The sequence below is a fragment of the Gekko japonicus genome, unplaced genomic scaffold, assembly GCF_001447785.1.
Source record: "Gekko japonicus isolate JY-2015 unplaced genomic scaffold, Gekko_japonicus_V1.1 scaffold581, whole genome shotgun sequence".
NCBI classification, from domain to species: domain Eukaryota; kingdom Metazoa; phylum Chordata; class Lepidosauria; order Squamata; family Gekkonidae; genus Gekko; species Gekko japonicus.
This window is the reverse complement of record NW_015172570.1, coordinates 883,090-895,606: the sequence shown is the minus strand read 5'-3', so window position 1 is coordinate 895,606 and position 12,517 is coordinate 883,090. Positions and strand designations below refer to the sequence as shown.

Genomic DNA, 12,517 nt, shown 5'->3' with positions numbered 1-12,517 from the left:
ACTGAAGAACGATTTCATACAAATGACTTCCTAGGTTTTCCCTAAGCTGCTGTTGTTCAAGAAACCATGGTGCTGAGGGCACTCGTAAACTGGGCCTTAGGAAAATGCTTAACATGAAAACTTCTGCCATTGATATGGGGAACCTGGGTCAGTCAAAGCAAAACTATCTCTGCTGTCCATTTTTTGTCAAGCCAGGATTACATCCTGAACTTCCTGAAAGCAAAACAGATTTTTAGTTTATGACTTTGAACTCTGCAAGCCAAAAGCTAAAATGTCATTTTGATACTGTTTGAAAGCTACGGCTTTTAAAAGCTAAAAGATCACAGCAGTGCCTCTTAAGCGATGCAGTGGCATTGTTTCCCCTGTGAGAGCCTACAGGAGCTGCAGATTGGGAAAGAGGTTGCAGCATTCTGTATATGTTGCAATGGGAATGGAACAGATATGTAGTGGGTGTGCATCAGGGTGACATTAAGTCATTCATAGTTTGTTGGTAGCATTTTGGTGTTTTATAAAACGCAGCCATAGATGCTATAATATGCAGTGGCAGGACAATCTTCATTACTGTTTTCTCCCTGGCTAAAAATCATCCCTTTCCAGCTGTAATTTTTCGTTCTGGAACAAAGTTACAGTTTTTTGGAGGTGGGGTGGGGGGTTAAATTATGCCAGAGGATAAATGGTTATACTGCTTCCAGCCACTGCATCCTGCTCTTCTGTGGCAGTTTACAGCATCTGCAGTTACATTGTGTAAAAATTGCTATTAAGTGTCACGTGTAGTTTGCAAAAATTCACTTAAAGTTGCCTTTATATAAAGGTACATTGTATGCACCCACACATGCACCCATGTGGAGATTCTAATTCCTGCTCTTGTTAGATGTATTTTTGCTTGATTTTCAGGGCTTTTATCTGCTTAAGTAAAGACTCTGGAGCAGAATAGTCCATGAGATTGATTTCCAGCAGTTCTCTCCGAGAAAGGGAGAGAGAGAGAAAGTGCAAAATTTGGCCTACACGTAGGATTACATTCTGCTAATTAATTTGGAAGTAATGCCTTATTAATCAGTAGCATAGTAAAATTTCTGGACACATTTTTTACACATGTAAAATAGGTACACAAGATTCACGTGTGTTGTTGAACGACAGGTAATAATGATAAAATTACTCTCCTACTGCTATCTATTAGAATTAGTGTTCTAACTGACAATATGGGCACTGATTTCTTCTTTTATATATAATTAGTTGCATGATTTTGATCTAGAAAAAGAATGTAAATAACTCTTGTAAATAAATCACTTTACCCTTTTTAAAAGAAATGCTCGCGATTGGTCTAGAAAGATCACACAGCGTATAAAATCCAACACCAGCAAGAAACGAAAAGTCTCACTTCTCTTTGATCACTTGGAACCTGAAGAGTTATCAGATCATCTCACATACCTTGAATTCAAGTCCTTTCGACGAATATCAGTGAGTGAATGGCTTTTTTCAAGTTCATTAGAGAAACTGTTTCTCTGAACAGTCTAAGTGTATAGGTATACATACATATTTTAAAAGAAGCTAATAGTGCAGTTCTGTGCAGAGTTACTACTGGGTAAGCCCATTGAAACCTGTTGGGTCTGTGTTTTTGAGATGTATTGATAGTTGCCATAGGCTGCACTGAGAGTTTTCTGGAAATTTTTCTCTGTAAACTCGGCAGCTCTCTACACTGAAAGTATTTTACAGGTGTGTCAGTGTGGAGAGAAGAAAAGACACTTAAATAGCTCTTAAATCTGCCTAGTGTTTTCCATCTAGTTCCTTTATATTTGGGTGCAAGGGAAAAGGCTAAAATGGTTGCAAACTGGTAGGTGCTAATATAATGACACATCTCAAATAGAATGAGGGACAACTATTAAAATATACAAAGAGAAAATGGAATGTAGAGTAAACTAACCAACTAGTCTGAGAAGCTGTGTCTACCTTAACACACCATCTTGGAAGAAAGTTGTTTTTATCTAATTTTTACCCTTCTTCAAACATTATGTGAAATATTTTGTTCCAAACAGTGTGGCAAGGATTACTTGTTTTTAAACAAGCTGCTGCTTTGGATAAACTGCCTTCCTCTGGATAAAGAAGAACAAATGGAAAGAGGCTGCTGATATAATAAATCTGTTAGTCTTCAGTAAGGCACAAATTGTACAGGATTGGTTTTATACCAGGGAAAGTATACTTATGGAAATTTCTTCTTTCTTCCATTCACCTTCTTCCTAGAAAATGTCTAAAGATATTGTTGCAAATCTGTGCACCAATTTGTCCAACGTTAAAGCCTCCCCAACATATCTTGTCTCTTGAATAACTGTGCTGGAGCCTCAAATATAGCGGTTAGGGGAACAAACTCTCACTTAGTCAGGCGTTAGTACTCTTTATTTTAAGCTCTAGGTTCATGACTCCTCTCATGTGCTAAGTTAAAATCTAACAGCCTTGGAAGCTGAAGTCACATCTCTGTGCTCAGGCTGCTACCTGGAAGCAGTAAAAAAACCCCCAAAACCTTATATAATGTTCTAAAAATTGTTATTAGCTTCTTTATTATTGGGCGCAAGAAGGATAACGTCTTGTAATAGTTTGCTCTGGCAGGTCATTCAACTAGACAAGACAGTAAGTCTTGCTCTGGCAGGTCATTCAACTAGACAAGACAGTCTGATATACAAAGATAATTTAATTTGATTTTATTTATGTGTAAAAGGTATAAGAATGTATATATTGCAACATAATGGTTGGAACCAATGCAACATTACTGCGGATGTAAGAATTTCTGCCTGCAGAATGTGACTGTGGAGTGCTCTCCCGCCTACATCAGCCTCAAATGTCCCCCAAATTCCTGTTCTTGGAGGCCCAGTTTGGGCTGCTGTGGGAGGGGCAAGAGAATCTTGCTGTGTGGGTAGAAGTGTTTGTGCTCATGAAAATCCTGTGCTGGATCAACCCAAACTGTGTTCCTAAATTAGAAAGATTTCATATGCTATAATACTTTTTTGGCTTTACTCAGTTCCCAAAGATGCTTTGCTAGGATTCTCTTTGCGTAAGAGAACCTTCAAATGGCATAAAAGCTCATTTTCAGGTTACATAGTCTGCATTCCTACCTACCTCACAATGAGCTGTAATTAACCTATCTGATATAAACACAGTTCATTTATGTGCTTGCATGTTCACCTTCCCATCTCCTTTCTCTCCACACATCCAAAGCTTGATTTGTAAACTTCTTAGTTTGGTATGAAACTCGGATACAAGTGCCACGGCAACCCCACCCCCCAAGCTGAAATTCTCATGTCTGCTATATTCCAGTTTATAACCCCAGTTTGTGGAATTGAGCTAAAAGTTGAGTTTTATTTAAACACTTTGGTCTTCATTCTGTCCCCTCCTGGCTCCACCATACTCCAGTGTCTCAGATACTGTTTCTGCAAAGGCCAAAACACTGCATCTCAGTACACCCTGGGAAATGTAACATGATGATGTAAGACACACACCAAGGGCTACATTTCTCAGAATGCACTGAGATGTGGTACTTTAGATACTGTAGAAACAGTGTTTAAAGAACCAGATGAAGGGGACAGAAATCTTCCACTCATTTGGCAGGCCCGCTACTACTAGCTTGTTGCTGGCTGGAACTACAGTCACCCTGAAGCAGCAGCTATGGCTGCCTGGACCTGAACAATGTGTACTATTTGGCAAGAGAAGGAGGAATAACAGTGAATGAATGGCATCCATTGATTTGTCATTATTCCCCTTTGTTGCCCAGACGATTTAAACAAATTGGGCTGGGGAGGAGGTTAAAAATTTGTTTGGGAACGGTTGCAAATCCTCATTTGAAGTAGTATCTTCATAGACAGTTCTCCATGCAGTGATTATAAACAGCTTGCCAAGTGGATCACTCTGAACACATGGAGAGTTTCCACAGCTCTTCCCAGAACATACAGCTCTGACATGGAGAGCCTCAGCATTATGTAGAATATTTACATGCTATGGCACTCTACTTGCTACATGATATTGTTTGGATAAAGATTGTGATAGTGGAGACTTCTTTCTTCCTCTTTATCTCTGCAAAAAGCCTTGTTCAAAGAAATTCTGGCCCAGAAACCAATCCAGAATTAGTTTCCAAGAAGAGGGTTGGATATTAGCATGATTTACAAAGGCTCACACATGCTCAGCAAGTCATGGGTGCAGTTGGCATTGGGAACAGTGGGGTGGTGGTTCACTGTATTCTCTGGTTCTCACATCAGCATGTTTTCCTGGCTTCATTTCCACTGAAGAATATTGTTTTCTCTGTTATTGGTTTGTTGAAGGCAAGCTATGAGAACCCTGTGCAGTATAGATCCAACTGTGTAGGAGGTGAGAGAGTGGGTGATGTCATCTACCTGGCTGATGGTGACTGGAGGTTAGCCAACAAGGCAGTCTCTTTTAGCATCACTTTCCAAAGCTGCAGTAGAACTATCTGGGGACTTTTATTCCCATCAAGGGCTATTTGGTAATTGCAGAGCAACCAGTACTGGTTGCTTGGAAGGGTTTAATAAAGAGATAATTTTTTTTACACTTTCTCACTGTCATATCTCACCATCTTATTCTATAGTATTCCAACCTTCCTCTCCTTTTTTCTGTTTATATCCCTAAATAAATTGTGCTTCCTTTTGTCCTGTGCAAAATGCATGTACTTCTCTGTGCCCTTTTGCTAGTCATATTCTTCTCATATCCTTTGTCAAATGCCCCAGTGCTTTTACCCTTTCACTGTTCTCCCCTCTGAGGTGGAGGACATCTTGATAGAATGATTCCCACCATACAATCAAGGGAGGCATGAATTAATTTTCAGCTTCCTGGCTTCACCCACGTGGGAGTCACCATCTCCAGCTTGTTTCAGGGAGCGGTGGCGCAGGGAGTAAAACACCTGCTATAACATCTAGCGAGAGACCCGCCACGTCCAGGGTGAGCTCCCGGCCCTAGTCCCAGGTCCCGCCCACCCAGCGGCTCGAAAGCATACTTGCGAGTAGACAAAGTGGGTACCTGCCCTAGGTGGCAGGGGGCACCCTCCTCCTTGTTGGGAGGCGTGTAGCAGGCGGCAACGGCAGTAACGGCGGCAACGGCGAACAGCGACGGCGGGACAGCCTGGCGACCCAGTGAGCATGCGGAACCTGGACGGAGGTGGAGCTATGAAGGCACGGTGACATGCAGCGCGGCGCGGCAGAGCCAGTTCGGACAGAGCCGAGGCTGCAGCCAGCGCATGGCTGCGCTCTAGGGGGAAGCCACCGGAAAGAAGCCGCTGAACACCAGCTCCAAGGCACCAGAGAAGAGAACGCTGGAACAACAACTATACCCGAAGCCTGCCGGAATACAACAACAACAACAACAACAACAACAACAAATGAGCTGCTCTGCTACTTGGGTGTTGGTAGGTAGTCACCTCCCCTGTTAATGTGGCCCTAGACAGGAAATATAATCATATGTAAACCGCTCAGAGACCCTTGCAAAAAAGGGTTTGAGCGGTATATAAGCCGAAAGTTAAAAAAAAGAAGAAGAAGAAGAAGAAGGGAGTGCAGCTAGGCAAATGGGCTCTGCTCTATCTCATCTACTTTCTGTTTCTCTTCCTCTGATTGATTCTGCTTTGCTTTCCTTCCTTTCTCCCTCTCCCTTTGTGGGCCCCCAGAGTACCCCTGCAGATGCCTTGCAGTCTATTTAGCAGCAGTGAGACCCTCTGAGCCATATAATTTTTTTCCAGATCTTATTTATTAAGTAAGCTATGTGGGAGGAGCTTGGGAATATCTGCCAGAGTCTCCATAGGGTCCCGGTCCTCTGCTTCTTTCCCTTCCCCTGCCTCTTGAGACAGGGTATGGCCTGACAAATGCAGGTCCAGGGATCACAGGTTTTGGGTCTTCATGCCTGGCCAGCTAAGGCAGCCCAAAAAGAGGCCCCCTCCACCTGATGAAAAGGGGAGCGTTTGGCATAAGATTGGGACTCAGACACTTCCTCAGAGGCAGAGGGATGGGAAGAGGGAGAGTTTTTCTCTGATGAGCAAAATGAGGAGGACGTAGCCATATCAGAGCAACCAAATAGACTGTTTAAGGCTGAGGATTATCAGTATTTACTATCCAAAGCCCTCATTGTATTAGAACTCCAACAACCGCCAGAGGAGGAGGTCAAGCACCCCTCTGATGCTAAGCAAAGATCTAGATGCAAAAGGAACAGGGAGTTTTCTCCCAGATCAGAACCTACAGAAAGAGTGGTTCCCTTCCCTGAGTACTTTGAAAAACAACTAACATCTGAATGGGTTAAACCAATGGCAAATAGACAATGCCCAAGTTGCCTTAAGAAATTATACAGCCTTTCCCTCTTCGCTAATGAGCTCTTACAGGTACCACTAGTAGACTCTCCCATCTCAGCTCTGCAATCTTTCAGGCCTCTTATCAGAAGATGGGCAAGGCACCATTTGAGACATTTTTGACAGGAAGGCAGATTTTGCTTTACAGAAGGCACATGAAGCCATGACGATGGCAATCAAGGCTTCTACAGCGGTATCCATTATATCAAGAGTTGCTGTTGTTTGGTCCAGGAAAATATTGCAATTACTGTCAGAGTGCAACAAATGTCTTAAAGAGGGTTCTTCCAGAGTCCTCAAAGCAGTCTCCTTTGGTGTGGGTGCCGTCTGGAGCCATGTTGTCAGCTGCTGCAGCGAGAAGAACCCTCTGGATCTGGGCATAGCCAGCGAATTTTCATTCCAAAACCGTTATCATAGCATATCCTTTTCAGGTAGGCAGGCCATTTGGAGAGTGTTTGGACCAAATCCTTCTGGGGCTTCTTTTGTACCCAACACCTTTTATCAAGAGGGATGCAATCCTGAAAGCGGTTGCTGGAATACCCCTGAAAGTGGGGGAAAATACCATCAGAACGCTAAAGGATATTCCATTTGAAGTAAGACAACGGAGAAGGAAGTACAAAGAACTTGTGCTTTTTCTTCAGACAAACTCAATTGGATATAAATGGCTATTTCCAGAAGGCGTTACTTTTAAGATCAAGAATAAAAAAGAAAAGATTGACTCTGTTCTGAAAGCTCAAGAATTCCTAAGGGTTCAGCTGGGAAGACCAGAGGACGGGAAAAAAGAAGAGGACAGCAAGTCTAGTGGCGAGCTGGACTCGGGTTCTTCCGGAGAGGACTCTCTGACAGAGCAAGGGGCAGCCGCTCCAAAAAGTCCTTATAAGCTGTGGAAGAGACGAGGAAAGGAGAAGTGAAGGCTGAAGGACTCTGAATTGTGCCTTTGAGAACTCTGAAAGGGGATGATTGGGGGGTACTGTTTCTAGACAGTTAAATTTAAGAGTTAAAGAAAAAGAAAGTAATACAAATCTTTGACTCAGTTTATAATAATCTAAGTGAAGTGAAGATTTGCTGTAACTAAGCTAATGAAGATCTCCTCTCTTAGGTTTTTAGTTAGTAGTGGGTTCTTTTGCTTTATCCTATATATGTAGTCCCCTCTTCCTTTTTTTTCTGTAGTAGTTTTGTCATTTGATAAAAAATAATAAAAAAATCCCCTTCAGGGGCTCAAAAAAAAAAAGAGTTGCTGTTGTTTGGTCCAGGAAAATATTGCAATTACTGTCAGAGTGCAACAAATGTCTTAAAGAGGGTTCTTCCAGAGTCCTCAAAGCAGTCTCCTTTGGTGTGGGTGCCGCTTTAGACTATTATTTTTTCGTCTGGAGCCATGTTGTCAGCTGCTGCAGCGAGAAGAACCCTCTGGATCTGGGCATAGCCAGCGAATTTTCATTCCAAAACCGTTATCATAGCATATCCTTTTCAGGTAGGCAGGCCATTTGGAGAGTGTTTGGACCAAATCCTTCTGGGACTTCTTTTGCACCCAACACCTTTTATCCAGATTCAGGCAAGACCAAAGAAGGCCCTCCTGGAACCAGTTAAGATCCTTCTGCAGAAGAGGAGGGCAGCTATCCAGATTCTCTAGACAACTCGGTCCTCAATCTCAAAAGCCCGATTGGTTCAGGAAACAACCCAAAGCATGATACCAGCCGTATCCCAATAGGAAAGACAGCTTCTGCTATTCAAGGAAACCTGGATTCAATGTCAAGCAGACCTCTGGTCCATCAAAATAGTCACCAAGGGTTATGCAATAGAATTCTCCTGCCTTCCACCAGAATGCTTCATACAGTCACCAGTTTCCAAAAGACTAGAAAACGACCAAAGACTATTCAGGCAATTCAGCTCCTTCTGATAAATGCCATTGAGCCAGCCCCATCTACTCCATATTCTTTACAGTGCCAAAGAGAAATGAAGATTGGTGGGCCATCCTGGACCTAAAATTCCTGAACAGGTTTGTCAAGATGAGGCACTTCAAGATGGAATCCCTGTGCTCCATGGAATCTCTGCAACCAGGAGAGTTTCTCTCCTCCATCGCCCTACAGATGTGTATTTTCATGTTCCTATTGTCCCAGCTCCCAGGAAATGACTCCGCTTCCAATTCAGAGCGTTCCCATTCAGTCTCTCTACATCTCTGAGGGTATTTTCTAAGATACTAATCACTCCAATTGTCAGATTGAGACAGCAAGGTAGTCACATCCAACCATATCTGGATGACCTTCAGATCCAGCACCAAAAACAAGGCCCAAATAGACACAAAGTTGACCATATAGTGCTTTCAGGATCATGGATATGAATCTACCGAAGTCAACCTACCAAAGAGCTCCCTATCTCCCTCTCAGCGACTGTAACATCTGGGAGTTATCATTGACACCTCCGTCAACCAATTGTTCCTACCTCAAAACAAAGCACAAAGAACAATGGAACTGTCAACAAGTCAAGGCCAGGTCTGTGCCTCTCATGATCCTGGCCAAGCTCCTGGGCCTGATAATATTATATATAGACCCAATCCAATGGGCCTGACTGCATGCAAGACAGCTGCAACAGCTGGTATGACCATATCAACTTCAGATCATGCAGAGAACAAACTTGCCTCTCCAGACTCCAGTCCAGGTGAAGACCAGCCTTCTGTGGTGGACCAAACCATCCAACTTGTCACAAGGCAAACCTTACTGAAAGTGAGATTTTCACCAATGCCAGCCTCTCAGGATGGGGAGCAATTTTAGACAATAAGCCAATCCAAGGAGCTCGGTCAAAAGCAGAATCCAAGATGAACATCAGCTTCCTGGAGCTGAGAGCCATATGGCTAGCATTAAGACATTTTCACCAACAAATCCAACACAGACATGTCCTCCTAAGAATGGACAATATTTCGGCAAAGACCTACATCAACAAGCAAGAGGGGTCAAGCTTCCGATCTCCACACAGAAGCCCTGAAAATCCTAACCTGGGCTGACAAGAACTTATTATTGATTACAGCAGAACATCTAAAGGGGTCTTCCAATGACAAAGCAGATCGGCTCAGCAGATAAACCATACTGGAAGGAGAGTGGTCTCTCAAAATGAAGCTCTTCCTGCAGATAGTGAATTGATTTGGACAACCACAAGTAGACCTCTTTGCCTCCCTGGCAAATCACCAGCCCAGCCGCTTTTTCATGAGGTTGTACCACCAAAAGGCAGAAATGATGGATGCACTCATAGCTCCCTGGGCCAATATTCTACTATTTACCTTTCCCCCTTTCCCAATTCTGCCCATGGTCCTCCAGAAGATAGATGAGCGGACATTTTACTAGTGGCCCATTCTGGCCATGGTGGCCCTGGTTCTCAGCCCTACAGGAGATCAGTAGTACCCCTCTGGAAATTACCAGTGTCCCCAGACATGCTACAACAAGGTCCCATCTAGGCATTCCAACCCCGCCTGGATGCACTGAACTGCCTGGAGGTTGAAAGCAGGTGCTTCCTATGACTGGGGTACAGTTCTGACATGACAAAGACTCTACTGGCATTCCAAAGACAATCCACCATCTGAATATACAGTACATCTTGGAAAGCCTTCATATGATGGTGCAGAAGAAAGAGGGTTAAGCCGTGAAAACCATTGCTCAATTTTAGCAGTCCTGCAAGAAGGAGTCAAGAGAAAGCTTAGGGCACTCACACTGAAATGGCAGACAGCTGACTTAGCTACCAAAGGAGTGTACATTCATTATTCCACATTATCCATTTTATTTGAGGTGTGGCTTTGAGGGACCCACTGCAAGCTCACTGATTTCCCATGTGGAACCTTCACGTCGTCCTCACTGCTTTCACCAAACCACCATTTGAACTGCTTCGAGATGTCTCCATCAAATGACTAAGAAAGAAGATCTGTTCTTTGTTGCCATTACCTTGGCCAGGAGGGTGCCTGAAAGAGGCTCACTTTCCGTTAAATGCGACCTTTGCATCTTGCATAAAGACAAAGTGGTCCTTAGACCTGATTCCACATTTATCCCCAAGGTAAATTCTGTGTTCCACAGGTCCCAGGAACTGCACCTACCATCGTTCTGTCCAAAACCAGGCATCCAAAGGAAGAGGCTTGGTACACTCTCAGTGTTAGAAGAGCCGTAAAGTATTACTTACAGTGAGCCAACTTCTGTAGAAAAACAGATACTGTGTTTATCTCCATATCCCCTCCAAACAAGGGCCAAAGGATGTCCAGGGAGGCCATAAGCAATACCATCAGGGCTTGCATCATTGAGGCCTGCAAAGCCCATAATAACCAGGTTCCTTAAATTATCACAGCTCATTCTGTCTGGAGTGCTGCCACCAACGTGTCCTCAGTTAAGCATGCTACTGTCAAAGAAATCTGAGAAACCTGGTCTTCTCTATCCACCTTCATCAAAGATTACAAAAACACATACAGTTCAGCCAATGCTACCTTCGTTAGAAGAGTGCTACAGAAGTACTCTGGGAGGTTCCTGTCAAGATGTCCTCTGCCTCAGAGGGAGAACGGACCATTGGATTCTTATTCTGAAGGGTCCTTCTCTGAGGAAAGGAGGACATCTTGTCCCTCCAAAATCATCAGATTAATGATTACTTAGTGGACAGGGAGCAGCATTCTGTACATCTGGTCCAATTCACACATAATAGAGTAAGTTTGGTTTTAGAGTCCCCATCCTGTGTAACAGTCAGATGTGAGTTGTGAGTTCTCTTTAGTTCCCACACACATAGGGCCTGATTCAGATCAGTACCATGGCAGATGTGGGAAGGGGGTTTCAGCCTTTCCCTTGTACTATTTTTCTGACCTGAAATGGTGGGAGAAGGGCTAGTTGGCTTGATGGGAAACCCACATGTATCAGGGTACATATAGGTTTCCCCAGCAGGTCAAATATTGCCCTACCTGGACTGTTACAGGTCAGAAAAATGGTGATGTGGGTAGAAAAGGTTTAAAACATGTGCATCATAGTCTGTATAGAGATTTACACCACAAACGGGGAAGGAGTAGGACCTGCAACTTAGGTTTGACCATTACACAGGGTGGGGCCCCAGATCCAATCTATATGTTCTGTAATTATTGTTCTATTTCCAGACTGGAGTATTATAGCAGTATGAAGCTCTTGTCAAAATGACTTCTATATACTTTTTATCGCTCAAGAACTCTTTCTATTCAATGACTGATGTTTTTGTATGGGACAGCCACATGTTCATTGTTTAACAAAAGAAGACCCAAAGGAAACTGTACAAAATGTTCTTATAATTCATAACAATATAAGGTAAGTATAAAGATGTAGTGATCAACAATTTTCACAAATATTTTCTTTTAGGTATACAGATGAAAAAGAAGTTCTCAGAAGAACAACTGGATGACGAAATTTTCCAGAGTAAACTCCCGTTTCGTAGGATACTTCTTCTGAAAGTCCTAATAAAATAAATAACAATTTCAACTGCAGTCATGTACAACAATTCTTAAACCCAGGTGAAATATACCATTACTCAATACAAATGCTGTACATACAAAAACTGTCTCTCGTATTTTCATAGACTGCAGTTTTTTCAAAACAGAGTAATGTACAAAATCTGAAAAGACACAGAAGAGGAAAATAGGTAATGTTCTTTTTTTCTTTTCTTTTTTGGCCCCCCATAGGGGATTTTTTTAATTTGCATTTTCTAAAAACTACAACGAAAAATAGGAAGGGAATCTACAATCTAAGGGAGAGAGTAAAGCAAACCCACTAAAAGCCCAAGAGATGGTGATCATACATAATGCTTTTAAAATTAGCTTCTAGCTAATTCTAGTTCATTGTATGTGGTCAATCAAGATCTTCATCCTGTAATCCAAACAATATAAACCGCCTACGCATTTGACTTAATAAAGAACAATACAAGAAACAATTAATACTCATGTGACTTTCTAGAAACAATAACTCAGTATCTATCCCTTTTCTTTCTCAACTAATAAGGTTTTTTTGGAGCTGCAGCTCCAAGATTCGAATCTGAGTCCTCATTGGAAGATGTCACTTCTCCATCTTCATCGCTCTCCTTGTTGCTATCATCTTTCTTCTTGTCTTCTTCACCTGCTGGACGATTATAACATTGCAAAAACTCCATTGCCTTTTCTGTAGTGTCGATTTTTTCTTTCTTATCCTTAAATTTGAAGATTATGCCTTCAGGCAC

At 42.6% G+C, this 12,517-nt stretch overlaps 1 protein-coding gene across 1 annotated transcript in view; it reads left to right on the top strand.

Annotated features, from left to right (window-relative positions):
• The window catches only part of RASGRP1 (RAS guanyl releasing protein 1), a 97,283-nt gene that overhangs the window by 51,391 nt on the left and 33,375 nt on the right, over positions 1-12,517 (top strand). The window contains exon 6 of the mRNA XM_015421353.1: positions 1,305-1,458. Within this exon, the coding sequence (XP_015276839.1) occupies positions 1,305-1,458 (154 nt within the window). The remainder of the gene's footprint in view (positions 1-1,304; positions 1,459-12,517) is intronic.